We start from the raw sequence: 19,986 nt of genomic DNA, 5'->3' as shown, positions 1-19,986 counted from the left end.
ACTGTTTTTTTGTTTTGTGTTTTTTCTCTGTAATCAATTTTAAATCGTGCTTTTTATTGTTTTTGTTTTTTAATGTCTCTGTAAAGCACTTTGAATCACCTTGTTGTTGAATTGTGCTATATAAATAAACTTGCCTTGCCTTGCCTAAACTGCTTTTTATTACTTCCCAGCAAACAGATAATGCTACAAAGCTGGACGCTCATATTAAACATGGCTAAAGTTGCAAATAAACAGGTCAGTGTCTCTGAAACGCTGCACTGTTTCACATCCTGTTTCAAAAACATTTTGTTTTCTATTCTTGGATCTGATTGGCATTAAATGGAGGGTCTCTCTTTGTACGGTTACAGAAGAAGCTCTGCTCTGATCACAGCACGCCCACCCACCTGCTCAGTCTGACTCAGAAATACTTCCATCAGTTTGCTTAAAAACATTTTTGGAGGTTGACCAGAAAAGAAAACTTGAAATACTATGCATTTCCTGAAGAAGTAGAGCCGTGGGTATTAGTTTTCTTTTTCTCAGAAAAAAAACAAAACAGCTAAAGACCAGAAAGTCAGCTTCTGCAATCAGAGCCCACTATGAAGGTGGATCTTTAGCTGATTAATGTTAGAAGATGATGATTTTTTTTTATCTGTAAAGGGAAATGAAGACGAGTTAGAAAAGCACATTTCAGTGATGTGTAAATAACCAATCTCTGAAATGTTTGTCTTGTATTGACACTTGAAACAAATCTCTACTGTAACTACTGTTTCAGAATGGGAAATTATGTTTCTCAGTTGGTTTCCTCTACTGCTGCAAGAGGAAGACACACTGCACAGAACCATCACAGCCTGTTTGCAGAAGCTCAATAGAAGTAACAGGAACGTGTGCTTTTAAGGAAGAGAGACCATAAAGAGACAGGATGCTTGTTTTAGGAAGAGAGTGGAGCGAGTGGCTGCATCAGCGTTTAGTAGAAGATGAGTAAGGACTCGTGTTCAACTCGTGCAATGCTGCTCTAGAAGAACCCAATAATAAAAATATAGAGCTGAGCAAAACACAAGTTAACGTAAAGTATTTCATCATTATGAGCATGAGTACTTTACAGTCTTATAATACTGTTGATCACTTTTCTGACTTAATCTCATAAAGCATTGCTTTAACAGTCAGCACGCGTACCCATCCTGCAGTTCAATACTGCCCACATCTCAAAAGGTGTCAGTGTGAGGATGGAGCTTGGCAGGGGCAACATCACACTGCCAGTCGATAAAGACCTGTCACAGTGCAGTTGATTAAACTGAAACACTATGACAGCTCTCTCTCTCCATTTGTGTCCTTCCCATCGGAGCAGAGTCACAGTCGGATGAAGGGCTGGCCACTGGGGCGCAGAATGAGCCTGACTGAGGCGATCTCTGAGAGCCCTGAGGCTGCTCCCACATAGAGCGCAGCCTGACCTCCCCGGGGAGCGACACAGCTGTACAAAGTGTGGCTGTCACCTGGAGCATATGTTGTCTTCTTCTGGCAGCCGTCATCAATAAAGATCCACACCTTTCAAACAGGGATAAACTATAAAGTCCCTGATGTCTGTGAGGGAGTCTGGAAGGCTGTTGTGTATTTTTCCCAAAACTGACATGCAATGCACTATTTTTATAATACAGCATATGAGGCCCAAGAAGCAATACTTACCACCCAGACAGGCTCCCATAGCCAAAGCAAAGATGAGCGGTTTAACTGGCAGGTTCACATCTGCATCCTGACTCAGGTTGATGAGAACAGGAATCTGCAGAGACAGATTTAAAATCATGAAAACAGCTCTTTCTTGAAATTTTACATACTCTGTTTTTAATATGGCGAAATGTTTTTTTTGCTTTTTTTAACTACAAGAAGGATGTGTGTGTGTGTGTGTGTGTGTGTGTGTGTGTGTGTGTGTGTGTGTGTGTGTGTGTGTGTGTGTGTGTGTGTGTACATGTTTAGACACCTTTGTGAGGACAGAAAATTGGGATGTCACTATACTTGTGGGGACCAAGAGTCACCACGAGGCATTTTTGAGGTTCAAAATGTGGTTTTAGTGTCAGGGTTACAATTAGGTTATGTTTAGGCTAAAGGTTAGGCATTCATTTTTGATGTTTAGGGTAAGCGGCTAGGGAAAGCATTATGTCAATTAGATGTCCTCACTAAGATATGAAAGTGTGTGTGTGTGTGTGTGTGTGTGTGTGTGGTTATGACGCAAGTGCTATACAATAACATGTTTATGGACTCCATGATGAATAAAGCCTGACTGTTCTCCTTTTGGAAAAGTATTATTATTTCTCTGAATTCTTTCTAATACCCAGCAGGGGGCGACTTCTCCAATGTGAAAGTACATGTATATGAGAGTGTACAAAAGTATGAGAAAACAAACCTACGCCTGAGTTGAGTTAAGGCCTCCATATACCTCTAGTATTTCCTGATAGGATCTTATTTGCTGGTCTTATTCATTATTGTTCATATTTTGAAATATGTACCAGTTTTGACAGCTGCTTTATATCAATCTACATGTCTGCCCCTTGTTAGGGAAGCAAACTTTAAATGTATTTTTGCAGGAATGGGTAAAATAGTTTAAAAAAATGCATTTGAAATGATTATGAACAAACAGTTGGATGTTTTTAAGGAGAATATTTGTTTGTCCTCTTCCGATGTACCTCTTGTTTCGATGCTCTCACTGCAAGATCGGTAATTTTTTTATATACAGACATGAGTGAAGTATCAATAGTTTCCTGTAACTCTGGCACAGAAAGCAAATAAGTGTAAATGCAGAACTGTTGCTTTGAAAATGCTTCTAAATTGATTCATTCATACATAAATTTCCTAATCTCAATCACTGCGGACTGAAGGGGGAAAACAAATCTTTCCTCAGCCTCACTCTATTGTGCCAATCAGGACATCTTTCTTCTTATCAGCGGTGCACTGAATTGAAAAGTGACGCGCTTTGAAGTGCTCTTCTTTTCAGGTAGAGCAATTCTTGCATGGACCTGAAACTATGGGCGAAAAAAAAAAAAACAATCAGAGAAAAGGACATTTTCAAAAAACCCCATGGACACACTGACTAGTCAAAAAATGTGATGGTTTAATTCTCACAGGCAGCATCTCATTCTGTCAGTGGGATAACGTCTTTCTCCTTTCTCAGTGTCATTTTAATTGAGCACAGAGGCACTCCTCTGAAACATTGATCTCTGCTGAATCTATTAATTTGGGGGGAAAAGACAGCTGACAATAGACGTGGTGAGGCAGTAGCTGTTCAGACAGTTTTTACAGAAATAAACCTCCAATTATGAAATGATTAACACATGTTGAGCCTGTTTTTTTCCTCCCACATCTGATTAATACATAATACAGCCCTAATCCCTGGTTGCATCTCTGCCTGTTATGTATTTTTTAATAAGAACCCCCCCTCCCCGAATGATACACATCTTTTAACTTCTGTATCAGCATTTAATTGCTGTAGCTACACATTATAAATCGTCTCTCTTCCATGTCACAGAATCTGCATGTGACTTGTTTGTGTAAGAGTGTGATATGCTGCAGCTGTGATATCAGGCTCAGGGCTCTTACCATGGTGGCAGTGAAGGGAATGTTGTCAATGAGAGAAGAAGCCAGAGCCGAGACCCACATCACCAAGATAATGGCTATAGCCAAGCGCTGGTCTTCTGGCACCGCCTGACAGGGGAGATAAGAGTGACAGATAACTGCTACTTTTATTGCCGCTCACACGCACACACCCTCTCTCCGCCTTCGCTGATTTAAATCAAACACAACAATTATGTTCAGTCTCTGACACCGAACCCCTCCTCGGGGAGCAGAAGCTGAGAGGATGAAGCTGTTTGAATGTGTGACACAACCACAGGTGGTGGCTTTGAGTGTTATCTGTGCTGTAGGCGCACAGCGAGGCTGGTTCACCGCATGCGGTGTGATTTGAACCCTCTTCATGGCGACAGTAAGGAAAACAGAGTCTCCTCCTTTATTTCAGCTGTCCTGCAGCCCTACGAAGAGAGAAAGGCCATGCAGCTCTCACAGCATGTTGTCCATGGTTCTGGGACACCGAGTGGGTCACAAACCACAAATAGCACACTACCTGTCATGTGTCATTATTAGGCTCGCAGGGGCCCGCAGTCTAAACACAAGCTGACGTAGCTATTACTGGTGCAATTCTCTGCTAAGAGACACCTCGCTTGCATGACGCACAGAGGCAAGAATATGGGTGAAAATTACTTCAGACCCCTTCAGCTGCCTGCAGGAGTCAGATGCAAAGAAAATAATTGAATTCCGAGCCAGGCAGAACAAAAGGATCGATATGCATGGAATGCAATATCGCATCACCTGTGCCCAATTATCAGCGATGCCAGTCGCACAGAGACCTGAGAGATGACTGTAAAGGTTCAGAATCAAAGGGGAAACTTACTTTTATAAGCAGTGCTGTCTGTTCTCCGATATAGTCAATAAGCTGCAGCTGGGCTAAAGCCTGAAAAGGGAAGAGGAGAAGATTAATAAGGAAAAAAAAAATCAGAAGAGAATCACTTAAAGGTGAGATTAAACCGAAAGAAGAAAAGCAATTTGGTTTCAATTTAGTGGCTATTAAATAGACAGAGACAGATGTATCCTTGTTATCATTCCTGAGATTGAATATTATTCATGTGCTGGTGAGCACTGCTTCACTGACTCTACACTGTGTTGTAGTTTTGCCCACAAAGAGAGAAACAACAAAGCCCTCACTGTGCTGACAGGACACTTTTCTTTGCATCCTTTCATTGAAGCTCATGGGTGAAAATACAGATAATTACTTTGCACATTGCGAGCTGACTGCCAGCTGCACTGTCAATTGAATCTATGCATTGATTCTGTTTTTCCTTAGTGTCCTGTGAAGCTGCTCGTCAGAGCAGACCCCAGCTAAACCTACATTTATCTTTGATCTGGATGCTTCAAGTGGCTCTAATTAAAAGTTGTTGTTTGGCATCAGTTCTTAGTTTTCAATGTTCAATTTGTGGTCCAAAATTTCCTTGGAAAAAAATAGAAACAAGCTTTCCGTTAAATGCCAGAAGCTTGGCCTGTATGTTAAATACCTCCATCAAAACGAAGAGGCCGGCAAAAAACAGCAGCGTGGCCCACTCCACTCGGTGCAAGATGATCTCAAAATCCTGAATGTCTGCCAGAACCAAAAGCCAGAGCGCACCCAAGATAGCGATCCAACCTGAGAGAGAACAAAAAACACCATCTGACATCTCCCTTTACAGCAGGAAAACATGTTCATATACATAAAAACTCTGAGCACTGACTAGCAGATTTTCACAGATTTATATTAGCAGATTGCTCACACAGTAAAAAACAAAACCTTTATCACATGTTACACATGCAACCACTGTTTTTAAATATCCATCGATCGATAGATAGATAGATAGATAGATAGATAGATAGATAGATAGATAGATAGATAGATAGATAGATAGATAGATAGATAGATAGATAGATGCCATTAATGATTAAAAAAAAAGAAACTAGCTGGTCTTCGACTTTCTCTCAAATGGATGAATTTTTATGAAGTTTGATGGATTTGTTTTTAAGGTCCCACCACAGGATTTCAGTCAGGCTGAGGTCTGGACTTTAACTAGACCAGCACCTTGATTCGTTTCTTTTTCAGTCATTCTGTAGAATTTTTGCTGCAGTGCTTGGGATCATTTTCCTGTTTCATGAATCGGTTTAGGCAAGTTTTAGCTGTCAGAAAAATGGCCTCATATTTGATATGAGTTTAGTACACTTTGGTATACAGAGTACTTCTTGGTCAGCGTTTGTAGTGTTTGTGTTTGTCCTGATATCATGTGTTTGGTTTACTTCAAACATGTTGCTGTGCACTATGGACAAAGATCTACACTTGGGCTTCATCTGAAATTGTTCCAGAAGTCGTGTTGTTTGTTTAGATGTAGCTTTGAGAGCCTAAGCCTTGCTGCCATGTTTGTCTTAGAGAGAAGAGGCCTTCTCCTGTCAACTCTTCCAACCAAGCCATACGTGTTCAGTCTTCTTCTAATTGCTCTGTCGTGGACTTTACCATTTTAAATGGCAACCAGGGCCTGTAGACTCTGCAATTAAACTCTTGGGTTTTTTCCAGTTACTCTGAGCACTGGACAATCTGAGCTTTTTGGTGAATTTATTGGGATGTCCAATTTTTTGGAAAACTGGCAGCTGTCCTGGATAGAATGAGCCTTATAACTGTTCACTGATTGGTGGACAGCAACAGTTGCTTGGCATGGTGTTAACACACACCTGAATGACCCAGACCAGCAAACCACCACAACGTCTGCTTTTATGGAGGTGCTCACGCTTACTGATGATCAATCAGCTGCATTTGATTAGCAGCACAAGGCTGCTACTTGCCCTCTTAATTCCTATGGAAAAAGTAAGGATGCACTTGGTTTTTCAGCACGTTGCAGAGTCCTGTGAAAACTACATCCACAGTAAGGAGACACTAGATCAGGGGTCCTCAATCCCAGTCCACGAGGGCCGGTGTCCCTGCAGGTTTTAGATCACACCTAAATCACATGATTAGTTCATTACCAGGCCTCTGGAGAACTTCAAGACATGTTGAGAAGTTAATTTATCCATTTAAATCAGCTGTGATGGATCAAGGACACATCTAAAACCTGCAGGGACACCAGCCCTCGTGAACTGGGATTGGGGACCCCTGCACTAGATGAACAAAACTGTCTGAGAATATTGAGAATATTTGGGTTTTGGCACATGTACTCAGTAGGATCTAATAAACAGATCATCGCAATGAAGTGCTACCCGCTGGAAACAAAGACCAAAGTATTTGGTTCGTCTGTGTGGGACTGATGAAGTGTTCATTATCACAAAAATGTCATTTCATGACATTGCATTCAGGTGGATGGGAGTTGGCACCAGCCTGCTGATATTTACAATCAGTGTTTCTGAATGAGGGAAGGGGGTGCATCCACTTGGAGAAAATTTGATTAAACAGGTGAGCACCAGTAATTGCCTTGGGTGAGGCCTTAGGGGAAATAATTTCACAACTAAAGGGAATTAGTGAAGAAGGAAGTGCCATGGAAGGACACAAAAGAGAAAGCAACAGAGGGTGGTTTATGTTCAGAGAGGCTGATAAGAAGATGGAAAAACAAACAATATTGCAGTTTAACAGCATGTTTACATGTTAATAACCTGCTAAATTTCTGTTTTTATCACCAATTTTAGTTCTCCAAAATGCCTTTACTCTGAAGGCAATAATAAAAATGAAAAAATCATCATAAAGTTAAAAATAGAAAGTGATTCTGAACAGCTGGGCAATGCGAAATGAGGTGCAGAGAGAAACATAAAAAGTTACATATCAATATTCAGTTTTGGGATTCGTAGCTTCTGTTTTGCTCAGACTGCACCCACCTTACATGTATAATCCATACACTGCCTAATTTATTTATTACATTCATATAGCCTTAACCAGAGCCTTTAATTCATACTTCAGTGGGGAAACAAAGAGACCCTGCAGAGGCAGGATGACCAAAGTTCATTAGGCAAATAGCATGAGTCCAAACGGGGTAAACACAACAGGAGGAACAATGAGTAAAGTGTACACAGGGCACTTTGGGAGATAACGATTTAACAGACTGAAAAAACACTAAGGAGAGGAGCATAACAACACACAGGAGACACTAATGAGAGCAGGAAAATGAACACAGGAGGGAAGTACAAACACAGTGAGAAAGACTGAAGGAACAAAGACAAAAAATAGGAATTTAAAATTAGCCAGAAGGGCAGAAAAACAAGTCCCGTATGTGAGTGACTGCTGTCTGGGGTTGTTTTACGCTACGCCTTTAAGCACTTCTTTTACCAAAATACTCAGGTACTGATGAATGCATTGGGGGGCTATTTGGGGTTCAATATTTTGCCCAAGGCCTTTTTGTCATGCAAACTGGAAATCAAAGCACTGATGATTGAATTGGTAGATAACCTGCTCTATGTCCCAGGCCACAGGCTCCCCCTGAGGTTCTGGCCTCTTCAGGAGTATCCTGAACTACCATCAGGCAGAGTTATGCGAGTCTGTAACAACATTACCCTGGCCGTGCATGTCAAAATCACATGAATGCCACGATCCACAGGGATGCTGGGCACTCATCAAGTGTTTCAGTGTTGCAGCTCATCAGTGTAGTTTCATTTGACACATTTTAACGCTCAGTTAATGAAAGTCAACTTCCGCCATAAACTTTAAACTAGCTCTGGTTCAGCTAACGGAAAATAATTACAACTCCACTTCATGAATTTCTATTTCTCATCACTGTAAAGACACCTTTGATTTCCTCTGTGCTGATTTTTACCTGATCTGTCTTCTGTATGGGAATAAGCCGCAGACACGCCTAAAGAGCTCTCCAATTAAGAAGAGCTTTAAGGTGAGTCTGAGCAGCTGACAGCTGCTGGGAGCACAGCGTCTGAGACAAGAAATATGCTGTAAAAACGTTTCATCACTGCTGTCTTTAAGGCATAGACCAAAGAAAGTGAACACAAGGCATCCTTTAAATGTTAGAATTTAACCAACATAAACAGTTTCAGTCAAATAAAAAAAACTAGAAATTCTCATGAAATTATTCACAAATTACAGATGTAACCCACAACACTGCAGACACATTAGAGGGATCAAACGAGCAGCCAATAATCAGACTGAAATGAAATCTTAGCGTGTAAAGTTAATGAAGCTTTAGTGAGGCTCAATTTTTAAAAGCCATGTAAATGAACAGCCTGGGACTGCTGCAGTAGTCGAATCTGACTCTCACCTGCGTGTAATGAGAGCTGTGTTTGGACCTGCTCCTGTCCCTCCACGGGGACAGAGAACATGCAGCTGTGGGGTCATTCCCATTTAACAAATGTCGCGGCGCAGCGACCTGAGCAGCACCTGTAATTAACCGAGTGTGTTTGGTGGCTGAGTGGCCTCAGCGGCGAGGCGGGGGGATGACAGCAAGTGTATGATGACGGCCATCTTCATTTAGGGACAGTGTTAGCATTATTAAGATGCTGTTAAGATCAAGGAAGTGGGACAGAGGATGAGGGAACGTGGTGGGAAAATAGAAGAGAGAAAGAGAGGATGGGGACAAAACACATAACAGCAGTTAAAAATAAAAAGATACACACAGATATACAAAACACTGGGAGTAAAAAGATGTGATGGCAGATGATATGCTCAGTGCATCATGGGAAGCGCTCCAGCAGCCTAAGCCTATAGCAGCATGAGTAAAAGATGGCGCCGGTGAGGTCGGCTGCCGTCACGACTGCTCCGACCACTTTTTCTTTGTCTTTGTTTTTTAAGTTAGTTTTCAGCGTTTCTAAATCGGCAAAATCATCACCATTGGGTACATTAGGTATGACAGTGACACTCTTGTTTCTATTGGTATACAATGTACTCACAATTCGAAGTTTTTAACTCCGGATCCGAGCTGGCCGAGTGAGCTCTCGAGGGAGAACAAAGGGAAGCCGCGGCGGCCTAGAGGGAAGCAAGCCGGCGTCAGGAACAGGCTGAGAGCTCGTGCACACCGCACACCTCTGCCTAGCATCCTGCTCGCCAACGTCCAGTCACTGGAGAACAAGCTTGACGACCTCAGGGCCAGGATAAAGTTCCAGAGAGACATTCGGGACTGCAATCTCCTCTGCTTCACCGAGACATGGCTGAACCCAGCGGTGCTGGACCACGCCATCCAGCCGGCCGAGTTCTTCTCGGTTCACCGCATGGACAGGACACGGGACTCGGGGAAGTCAAGGGGAGGCGGCGTGTGTTTAATGGTGAACAACAACTGGTGCAACAGTGCAAACGTTGTTCCTCTCACACGCTCCTGCACACCAAATCTGGAACTACTGTCCATCATGTGTCGTCCTTTTTATCTACCTCGGGAATTTACATCGGCCATTGTAAGTGCCGTTTATATTCCACCACAAGCGGACACGGTCACCGCCTTATGCGAGCTGCATGAGGCACTCACACAGCACCAGACACAACACCGGGACGCTGCGCTTATTGTGACGGGGGACTTTAATAGCGCCAACCTCAAACGCCTCAGCGCCGAACTTTTATCAACACATCACCTGCCCCACCAGGGGTGAAAGGACACTGGACCACTGCTACACTACGATCAAGGACGGCTACAAGGCACAATCCCGCCCTCCGTTTGGCAAATCTGATCACGCCGCCATCTTCCTCATGCCAAAATACAAACAAAGGCTGAAACAGGAAGTTCCGGTTCAGAGGAAGGTCGCGCGCTGGACGGATCAATCGGTGGCCGCGTTACAGGACGCAATCGATGACGCAGACTGGGGCATGTTCAGAAACAGCTCCGACGATGACGTCAACGTGTTTACGGAAGCGGTTGTGGGATTCATCGGGAAACTAGCGGATGATACCGTGGAGACAAAGACTATCACAACGTTTCCCAACCAGAAGCCGTGGGTGGATAAAACCATCCGCAACGCTCTGAGATCCCGCACCGCTGCCTACAACACGGGACTCACAACGGGGGACATGGACCCGTACAAAGCCGCGTCATATAACGTGCGGAGGGCGGTAAAAGAGGCGAAGCAGCGCTACGGGAGGAAACTAGAGTCACAACTCCAACAGAGTGACTCTAGGAGCCTGTGGCGGGGACTAAGGACAATAACGGACTATAAAGCACCAACAACCGGTATGACGAACGCGGCCGTGACTCTGGCAGACGAGCTGAACACTTTCTATGCTCGCTTCGAGGCTGCAGCTAAGGTCTCCAACAATGCTGGTGTTAGCGGCGGTAACGGCTGCAGACAGGAAGATACTGCCAGCACCGGAAACGTGCTCGTCATCTCCGAGCATGAAGTAAGGAGAGCCTTCAAAAGAGTGAACACCAGGAAAGCAGCAGGACCAGACGGCATCCCAGGTCGTATCCTAAGAGACTGCGCATACCAGCTAGCTCCTGTGTTCACTGAGATATTCAACATCTCTTTATCTCAGTCGGTGATCCCCACATGCTTCAAAGAGTCCATCATTGTTCCTGTCCCGAAGAAACCCCACCCTGCTTCTCTCAATGACTATCGCCCTGTAGCCCTCACCTCAGTAGTGATGAAGTGCTTTGAACGCCTGGTCAGAGACTTCATCATTTCTTCACTACCAGACACACTGGACCCACTACAGTTCGCTCTCTCATCTCCTCCACACATCACTCACTCACTTGGACACTAGAAGGGGGAATTATGTTAAAATGCTCTTCATAGACTACAGCTCTGCATTTAACACCATAATTCCCTCCACACTCACCACCAAGCTGGAGCATCTGTCATGGTCGGACGGTCCTTCCCGGAGCGACCTGTCTGTGTGTGTATGTGTGTGCTTCTCTCTCTCTCCTCCTCCACCCAGTGGCTGACACACCTGCACCTAATTTGCCATCCAGCTGTCACTGATCATCCTCGTTGTGGACTGAGGTACTTAACTATGTGTCCGGATGGCAGTCGACGCTGGATTGTACTGGAGGCTCGGTAGTAAAGAGTGTTTTCTTACTTTTAACATAGCCTTAGCCGGCTACCCTTCTCACCTGTAGCTGTCGTCACTTGTTTATAGGAGGAAGTGATACGGAGCAGAAGGTTGGAGAGAAGGAGTCCGCTGGATTAAGCCCTCGGAGGAGAAACACACTCAGATAATCACTTGGGAGACTCACCTGCACACCACTGGGAATTTGGAGATGATCACCGTTGGATTTTTGTACTTCGCTTTGTGACTGTTTTTGAGCACTGTAAATAAATGCACTGTTTGCTTTGCATCCAGAGCTCCGCGACTGAGTCTGTATTTCCCCCATTACCCGTGACAGAACAATCCAGCCAGCTATGGACTCAGCGGACTCAACCCCCGTCCAGCGCGAGCTCGCGCTTCAAGCTGAACGGTTGGAGCGGCATGAACAGATGCTGCAGCATGTGGCCAGGGAGCAGTCCGCGCTACTACAGGTGGTATCTGAACTGAAAGGTATGTTGCTTGCTACACCTAGGGCACCCATTCAACCACCAGAGCCCAGTACACCACCACAACCACCAGTGGAGCTTCTAAATATAGCGGCGGCCTGTCCCCTTCCCCCATCTCCGCCTCCGCCTCAGCGAGAACACACGTTCCCTATACCTGAAAAATTCAGTGGAGAGTTGGACAAGAGCCGGGGGTTTTTGGCTCAATGCTCTCTGATTTTTAGGCAGCAGACTCGAGCTTATGCCTCTGATATCGCCAAGATCACCCTCATGGTGGAGCTCATGACCGGACGAGCGCTACTCTGGGCTCAAGCAGTCCTGAGCGCCCAATCCTCCATCTCATATAGTGATTTTTTGAGCAAATTTCGGTGTGTGTTTGACAAAGGCTCTAACCCTGACAGTGCTGCTCATCGCATGTTTACTTTAAAGCAGGGCCGGCGAAGCGTGGCAGACTTCTCCGTGGACTTTTGGATCCTGGCCGAGGAGACGGGTTGGGAGGAAAAGGCGCTCCGAGGAGCATTCCTAAACAGCTTAAACGAGAATGTCAAACGTGAGTTGGCCACTAAAGAGCTTCCTAAATCGTTAAGTGCCCTGGTTAACATGTGTATCAGTCTAGACGACCATATGCGGGAGTTTGGCAGGCGGACTGGAGATGGGCGACGGTCAGTAGGGGTCGTAGGAGTTTCGACTGGACTCCCCTCTCTCGAGTGGAGAGAGGAGGGAACGGACTCACCTGCTGACGAGGAGCAACCCATGCAGCTCGGACGGACTAAATTCACCCGGAGCAGAAGACAACTGGTGGGTGAGTGTTTTGTGTGCGGGAAGAAGGGGCATTTCGCGGACTCCTGTCCCTCACGGCTAAAAGACTCAGCCCGTCAGTAAAGGTGGGGATACTGACGGGTGCGCCGGTGAATACATTCCTCCACCTCAGCTGCCCTGCTAAATTATGGTTTCTTTCCCGCACCCATTCTTGTGATGCACTAATAGACTCAGGAGCTGAACAAAGTTTTTTGGATGAGGCTTTGGCCCACAAGATGGGTTTGCCTGTTGTTCCTCTCCCGGAAACACTCCAGGTGTCAGCGCTTAATGGCAGGCCTTTAGCCGCTGTCACTCACCGCACTCAAGAAATCACACTCACTCTCTCCGGCAACCACACTGAACAGATGTTCCTGTTTCTCTTCAAGGCACCTGACACACCCTTAGTTTTGGGATTCCCCTGGCTCCAGCGACACAATCCACAGATTGATTGGGCCAAGGGATGTATCGTAGGGTGGAGCACCCGTTGCCATGAGCAGTGTTTACGCTCTGCTGTGCCGGGTTGCATGTCAGACGATCTTGCGGGGCCGCCCTCTCGCCTCGACTTGTCAACCGTGCCAGCCGAATATCATGATCTAGGTCGAGTCTTTAGCAAAGACGGGGCCCAATCGCTGCCCCCCCCATCGTCCGTACGACTGCGGGATTGATTTGCTCTCAGGCGCCCCCTTGCCCACTAGCCGACTCTACAGTATCTCGAAACCTGAGCGCGAGTCTATGGAGCGCTACATCACAGACTCCCTGGCAGCAGGCATCATCCGTCCCTCCACCTCTCCCTTGGGTGCAGGCTTCTTTTTTGTTAAAAAGAAAGATGCGTCCCTACGCCCCTGCATTGACTATCGGGGACTGAACAAGATCACTATCAAAAACAAATATCCTCTACCTCTGCTCACCTCAGCTTTTGAACTCCTTCAAGGAGCCACCCATTTCACCAAACTTGATCTCCGCAATGCTTATCACCTGGTCCGCATCCGCGAGGGGGACGAGTGGAAGACGGCCTTCAACACCCATCTGGGCCACTTCGAGTACCTGGTAATGCCGTTCGGACTCACTAACGCCCCTGCCATTTTCCAAGCCCTGGTAAATGACGTCCTACGAGATTTTTTAAACCACTTCGTGTTCGTTTACCTTGATGACATTCTGATTTTCTCCAGGTCCAGAGCTGAGCATGTTAAGCATGTGAGACTGGTGTTGCACCGCCTGCTGGAGAATCGGCTGTTTTGTAAAGCGGAGAAATGTGAGTTTCATGCCTCAACTGTCTCTTTTCTGGGTTTCATCATTGAACAGGGCCGGTTGCGAGCAGACCCGGCTAAGGTCAAAGCTGTGTTGGAGTGGCCTGTGCCCGGCACTCGGAAGAAGTTGCAAAGTTTTCTGGGATTCAGCAACTTCTACAGACGCTTCATCCGGGACTTCGGTAAGGTGGCATTGCCTCTTACCCAACTCACGTCGCCCAAACAGCCGTACCAGTGGTCTCCAGCGGCTCAGCAAGCATTCGACCGTCTCAAGAGCTTGTTTGCCTCGGCCCCCATCCTGGCCCAGGCTGACCTCGCCCTGCCGTTCGTGGTGGAGGTGGACGCTTCTGATTCTGGAGTTGGGGCGGTTCTCTCTCAGCGCAAGGCAGGTAAATTACACCCCTGTGCCTTTTTCTCCCGTCGGCTCACTCAGGCTGAAAGGAATTATGACATGGGCGACCGGGAGCTTCTTGCCATCAAGTTGGCGCTGGAGGAGTGGCGGCACTGGTTGGAGGGGAGCGAACATCCTGTTATCGTGTGGACGGACCACAAGAACCTCGCCTACCTCCAAGCGGCTAAGCGCCTGAATGCCCGACAGGCCAGGTGGGCACTGTTTTTTGCACGGTTTAACCTAACCATCACCTACAGGCCCGGGTCCCAGAATACGAAGCCAGACGCCTTGTCGCGCCAGTTCGCGCCAGACACGGACCCTGAGGAGAAGGAGAAACCCATTCTGCCAGCCTCATGCATCGTGGGGACCCTCACCTGGGAGATAGAAAGGGTGGTCCAAGATGCTCAGCGACAAGAACCCGACCCCGGCACCGGTCCAGCAGGTAGATTGTACGTTCCCTCAGCGGTCAGGGGTAAGGTCATCCACTGGGCACACACCGCACGGTTTACCTGCCATCCGGGCAGGAACCGAACTGTCACCTTCTTACAAAGGCTGTTTTGGTGGCCCTCTCTCTCTCTCAGGACGTCCGGGAGTATGTGGCCGCATGTCCTGTGTGCGCCCGAAATAAGACGTCCAACTCCCCTCCACCGGGACTCCTCAGACCACTGCCTGTCCCCAGCCGGCCGTGGTCGCACGTCGCTCTGGACTTCATCACTGGCCTCCCTCCGTCCTCTGGTAAAACTGTTATACTCACCATCGTTGACCGTTTTTCTAAGGCTGCCCATTTTGTTGCCCTTACCAAACTTCCCACCGCTCTAGAGACTGCCCAGCTCTTGACCCAACATGTTTTCCGCCTTCACGGCATTCCTCTGGACATTGTTTCTGACCGTGGGCCCCAGTTCACCTCGCGGGTATGGAAGATGTTTTGTACCGAGCTGGGGGTCCAGGTCAGCCTGTCCTCTGGGTTCCACCCGCAGACTAATGGGCAGACTGAGCGAGCGAACCAGGAGCTGGAGGCCATGCTGCGCTGCGTCGTTTCCTCCAACCAGTCGTCATGGAGTGAGCAGTTGGCGTGGGCCGAATACGCCCATAACTCTAGCACGTCGGCCGCTACGGGTGTCTCTCCCTTCGAGGCGTCCCTGGGGTATCAACCCCCGCTCCTCTGCATCACGGAGGGAGAGGTGGCCGTGCCTTCCGTGCAACATCACATGAGGCGCTGTCGACGGATCTGGCGGGCAACTCGAGCGGCACTGCTGCGTACGAGCGCTCAAAACAAGAGACTGGCTGACCGCCGCCGCGTCCCTACACCGGCCTATCGGGTGGGCCAGCAGGTGTGGCTTTCCTCTAAGAACATCACTCTGCGGACTGAGTCCAAGAAGCTGGCTCCCCGGTTCCTTGGACCCTTTTCTGTGCAAGCCATCCTGAATCCAGTGACTGTCCGACTGGCCCTCCCGCGCAACATGAAGGTACACGACGTGTTTCATGTTTCTCAAATTAGGCCGGTCCGGACCAGCCCGTTGTGCCCGCCTCCCGGGCCCCCGCCACCCGCCCTGGATATCGCTGGCGCTCCGGCGTATTCCATTACTCGCATAATGGATGCCAGGCGCCGCGGTAGGGGCTTCCAGTTTTTGGTGGATTGGGCGGGGTACGGTCCGGAAGAGCGTTCCTGGGTGCCGCGGTCTGCGGTTCTCGACCACGCTATGGTGAGAGAGTTCCGCCGTCGGCACCCTGACAAGTTTCGTGGGTCGCCCGGGGGCTCCCGTTAGAGGGGGGGTACTGTCATGGTCGGACGGTCCTTCCCGGAGCGACCTGTCTGTGTGTGTATGTGTGTGCTTCTCTCTCTCTCCTCCTCCACCCAGTGGCTGACACACCTGCACCTAATTTGCCATCCAGCTGTCACTGATCATCCTCGTTGTGGACTGAGGTACTTAACTATGTGTCCGGATGGCAGTCGACGCTGGATTGTACTGGAGGCTCGGTAGTAAAGAGTGTTTTCTTACTTTTAACATAGCCTTAGCCGGCTACCCTTCTCACCTGTAGCTGTCGTCACTTGTTTATAGGAGGAAGTGATACGGAGCAGAAGGTTGGAGAGAAGGAGTCCGCTGGATTAAGCCCTCGGAGGAGAAACACACTCAGATAATCACTTGGGAGACTCACCTGCACACCACTGGGAATTTGGAGATGATCACCGTTGGATTTTTGTACTTCGCTTTGTGACTGTTTTTGAGCACTGTAAATAAACGCACTGTTTGCTTCGCATCCAGAGCTCCGCGACTGAGTCTGTATTTCCCCCATTACCCGTGACAGCATCTGGGACTCAGCTCATCTATGTGTCAGTGGATCTCCAACTTCCTAACTGGCAGACCACAGGCAGTAAGGATGGGCGGACATGTCTCAGCCTCCACCACTCTCAGCACTGGAGCCCCCCAGGGGTGTGTTCTGAGCCCCCTGCTGTACTCTTTGTACACATATGACTGTGTGGCCACTACCAGCTCCACCACCATCATCAAGTTTGCTGACGACACCGTCGTGGTGGGCCTGATCTCTGATAACAACGAGACGGCCTACCTGAAGGAGATTAGGAATCTGGAGAACTGGTGCCAGAGGAACAACCTCCTTCTAAACGTCAGTAAGACAAAGGAGCTGATAGTGGACTTCAGCACTAAGCAGGAGAGGAACTACCAGACCCCCGTCATCAACGAGTGCCCAGTGGAGAGAGTGGACAGCTTCAAATACCTCGGAGTTCACATCACGCAGGACCTGTCATGGTCCTGTCACATCAACACCGTGGTGAAAAAGGCCCGTCAGCGTCTCTACCACCTCAGACGCTTGAGAGACTTCCAACTGCCCTCCAAGGTGCTCAGGAACTTTTACTCGTGCACCATAGAGAGCATCCTGGCGGGAAACATCTTAACCTGGTTCGGGAACAGCACCATGCAGGACAGACGAGCTCTACAGAGGGTTGTGCGGTCAGCTGAGTGCACCATCCGCTCCGAGCTCCCTGACCTGCACTCAATCTACAGCAGGCGGTGCTGGACCAAGGCCAGGAAGATCGTGAAGGACCTCAGCCATCCCAACAACAGACTGTTCTCTCTGCTGAGGTCAGGAAAGCGATTCCGCTCCCTGAAGACCAACACAGAGAGACTGAGGAGGAGCTTCTTCCCGCAGGCGATACGGTCTCTCAATCACACCACCACACAGTACTGACCCACACATATGGTTCTTACACACACACACTGGACATTCTGGACATTGTTTTTGCACAACACTGGTCACTATATTCTTCATTTCCGGTTAATACTTGTACAGCTGCTGTTATTGTGTATATATTTATTTAGATTTAGATTTCTTCATACATTCTTATATAGTTCTATATTGTGTATTGTGTATTTTGTTGTACAGTTATTTTATTTTCAACTTTAATTTATATATTTTATCTTATTCTTTCCCAGTTAAATTTACCCTTCATTCTAATTTGTGTTGTACAGTTATTTCATTTTTAACCTTAATTTATATTTTATTCCTTCCTAGTTAAATTTACCCTTTTTAATTTTTCATATTTATTTCCTATCTTATTCATAGCCTTTTCCTTTTTTGTTTTCTTTAGGTCACGAGCAGTTGTCCAAGCATTTCACTACATATCGTACTGTGTATGACTGTGTACGTGACAAATAAAATTTGAATTTGATTTGATTTGATTTGAGTAAGGGATGTTTCCACAGCAGTGGTACCTGATAGCTGAAGGCTCTGCCTCCCATTCGCAAACTCTAGAAGCACAAATAAACCTGCAGTCTAAGAGAAATGCTCTGTTAGGATAATATGGGATCTTTAAAATATGACAGAAACTGATTATCCAGGAGAAAGGTTTTAAATTCAATTCTGGACTTAACAGGATGCCAGTGAAGAGAAGCCAGTATGGGGGAAATGCGGTCGCTCTTTCTACTCTCTGTTCAGGAGCTTTTAGTTACTCTGAGATGGGGTGTTTCTGATTTTGGCAATATTGCACGATTTTAAATGTATTTTTGATAGGAAGCATTTTTCATGTCTGTGGCTCTTCGGGGAGAACCCGGACATCCAAGTAAATTGGGTCTTTCAAAGAAGTGGTAGTAAAGGTGGTAATCCATGCCAAGCAGCACGAATCAGAATATTAGAGATGACTATTTCGCAAACTGCTGTGAGATTGTGTTGAACTTGATAACCTGTTGGTGATAATCTCATGTTAACTCTACATGCTGCAGCAGATATTGGATACTGAGGAGCAAAGTCATGGTGTGCTGTACTCTCCTCTTTCTGTCTTTATCTGTCTTTGGGTTACTTTATGTTTTACGTCATCGGTTTGTTTTCTCGTGTGACTTCAAAATCAATGCCCAGCTCACATTAACTTTAATCTGTGATTGTATGCTTTCAGATTTGCATCACTGAAGTGTGGTTTTAAGCTATATTTTACACAGCATCCTAACTTTTTATTATTTTGTCTTTTCCTTTGATCTCGTCGGATTATTTGCTTGCCTTTCATGTGCTTTCTTTACTTGTTTCCTGGTTTCTGTTTTTACCTTTTGTAGCTGTTTTCTTGGACTTTGGTTCATCATTTTATTTTATTCTAAATTCTGGACCACGTCTGTACCTTTGTGCAATCTCCTAACACAAACAGCTGTAAGTGGTTAAAATTTCTTCTGGAAACCTAAAATAATAATACTTAATTTTTAAAGCAGCTTTTTATGTTTTTGGCTTTAAGGAAAAAACATGCAAAGCTGTCTCTATTAAGAGAAGCAGAGACATATGTGCAATTATGCATCTATGGAACAGCAGAGACAATCTTTCCAGCACTCGCTGTTGTTTAATCAACATTTTATAATATACTGAAACAGAATGGAATAGATGCAAGTCGTAGTTACTGCTTAACCCTGATCCAAATATATAACAGGCGCATTGGTTAGTCAAGCACAAACCCTGACCTGCAGACCTATTATCAGCATTGAAGGAAATGATCTTTGGAGAAGCTTTGGAAAAGTGAAAAATCCCACCGGGCAACAGAACCTTTCTCTTGTGACTGTGATTACACACCTGAGAGAGTTTTTAAAAAACAGAGAATTCAAAGGGATCGAGAAAGCCCGAAAAGAAAAAGGGATTTGATTTCCAGCAGTATGCCTGAACATGTGGATCCACTGGGACCCCGGGTTATCCGGCACTGCTCAAGAGGTGCAGTGAGAGCTACAGAGACAGAGATTTCCACTTGAATGAGGGAGAGAGCACCTCATCTAGCTGTAGGGGAGGCAGTGGGTAGCAGCTCACTGTGAGAGCAGGGATAAAAGTCCAAGCCAGAGGGGGGGGTGCTGGGGGTGGAGTGAGACCGCACCGCAACAAATCAGGATTCAGATTTGGGGGGAAAAAACTGAGGATTGTAGTGGGTTAAGGTCGTAAACTAGGCTTCATGACTTAATTAGATAGAATAGCAAAATAATAATGTAATAGTAATATAATGGTTCGCTATCACACACACACTCCAAAGGATGTATGAGCAATTACAGGGTTCAGTTTCTTGCGCCAGACTGTGAGGAGCCAGGAATCAAACCACCAACC

The 19,986-nt window shown here is 46.5% G+C and overlaps 1 protein-coding gene across 1 annotated transcript in view; it reads right to left on the bottom strand.

Annotated features, from left to right (window-relative positions):
• The window catches only part of oca2 (oculocutaneous albinism II), an 83,527-nt gene that overhangs the window by 18,326 nt on the left and 45,215 nt on the right, over positions 1–19,986 (bottom strand). Inside the window, exons 18-21 of the mRNA XM_085347762.1 lie at positions 5,070–5,197; positions 4,412–4,471; positions 3,565–3,669; positions 1,660–1,753 (exon numbers count right to left, since the gene is read on the bottom strand). Of these exons, the coding sequence (XP_085203888.1) occupies positions 1,660–1,753; positions 3,565–3,669; positions 4,412–4,471; positions 5,070–5,197 (387 nt within the window). The remainder of the gene's footprint in view (positions 1–1,659; positions 1,754–3,564; positions 3,670–4,411; positions 4,472–5,069; positions 5,198–19,986) is intronic.

Source organism: Diplotaxodon limnothrissa, linkage group LG23 (genome assembly GCF_057381915.1).
Source record: "Diplotaxodon limnothrissa isolate DT_005_m linkage group LG23, D_limnothrissa_male_GT1.1, whole genome shotgun sequence".
Classification (NCBI taxonomy): Eukaryota; Metazoa; Chordata; class Actinopteri; order Cichliformes; family Cichlidae; genus Diplotaxodon; species Diplotaxodon limnothrissa.
The sequence above is the reverse complement of the archived record's forward strand: the minus strand, read 5'-3'. Positions and strand labels throughout refer to the sequence as shown.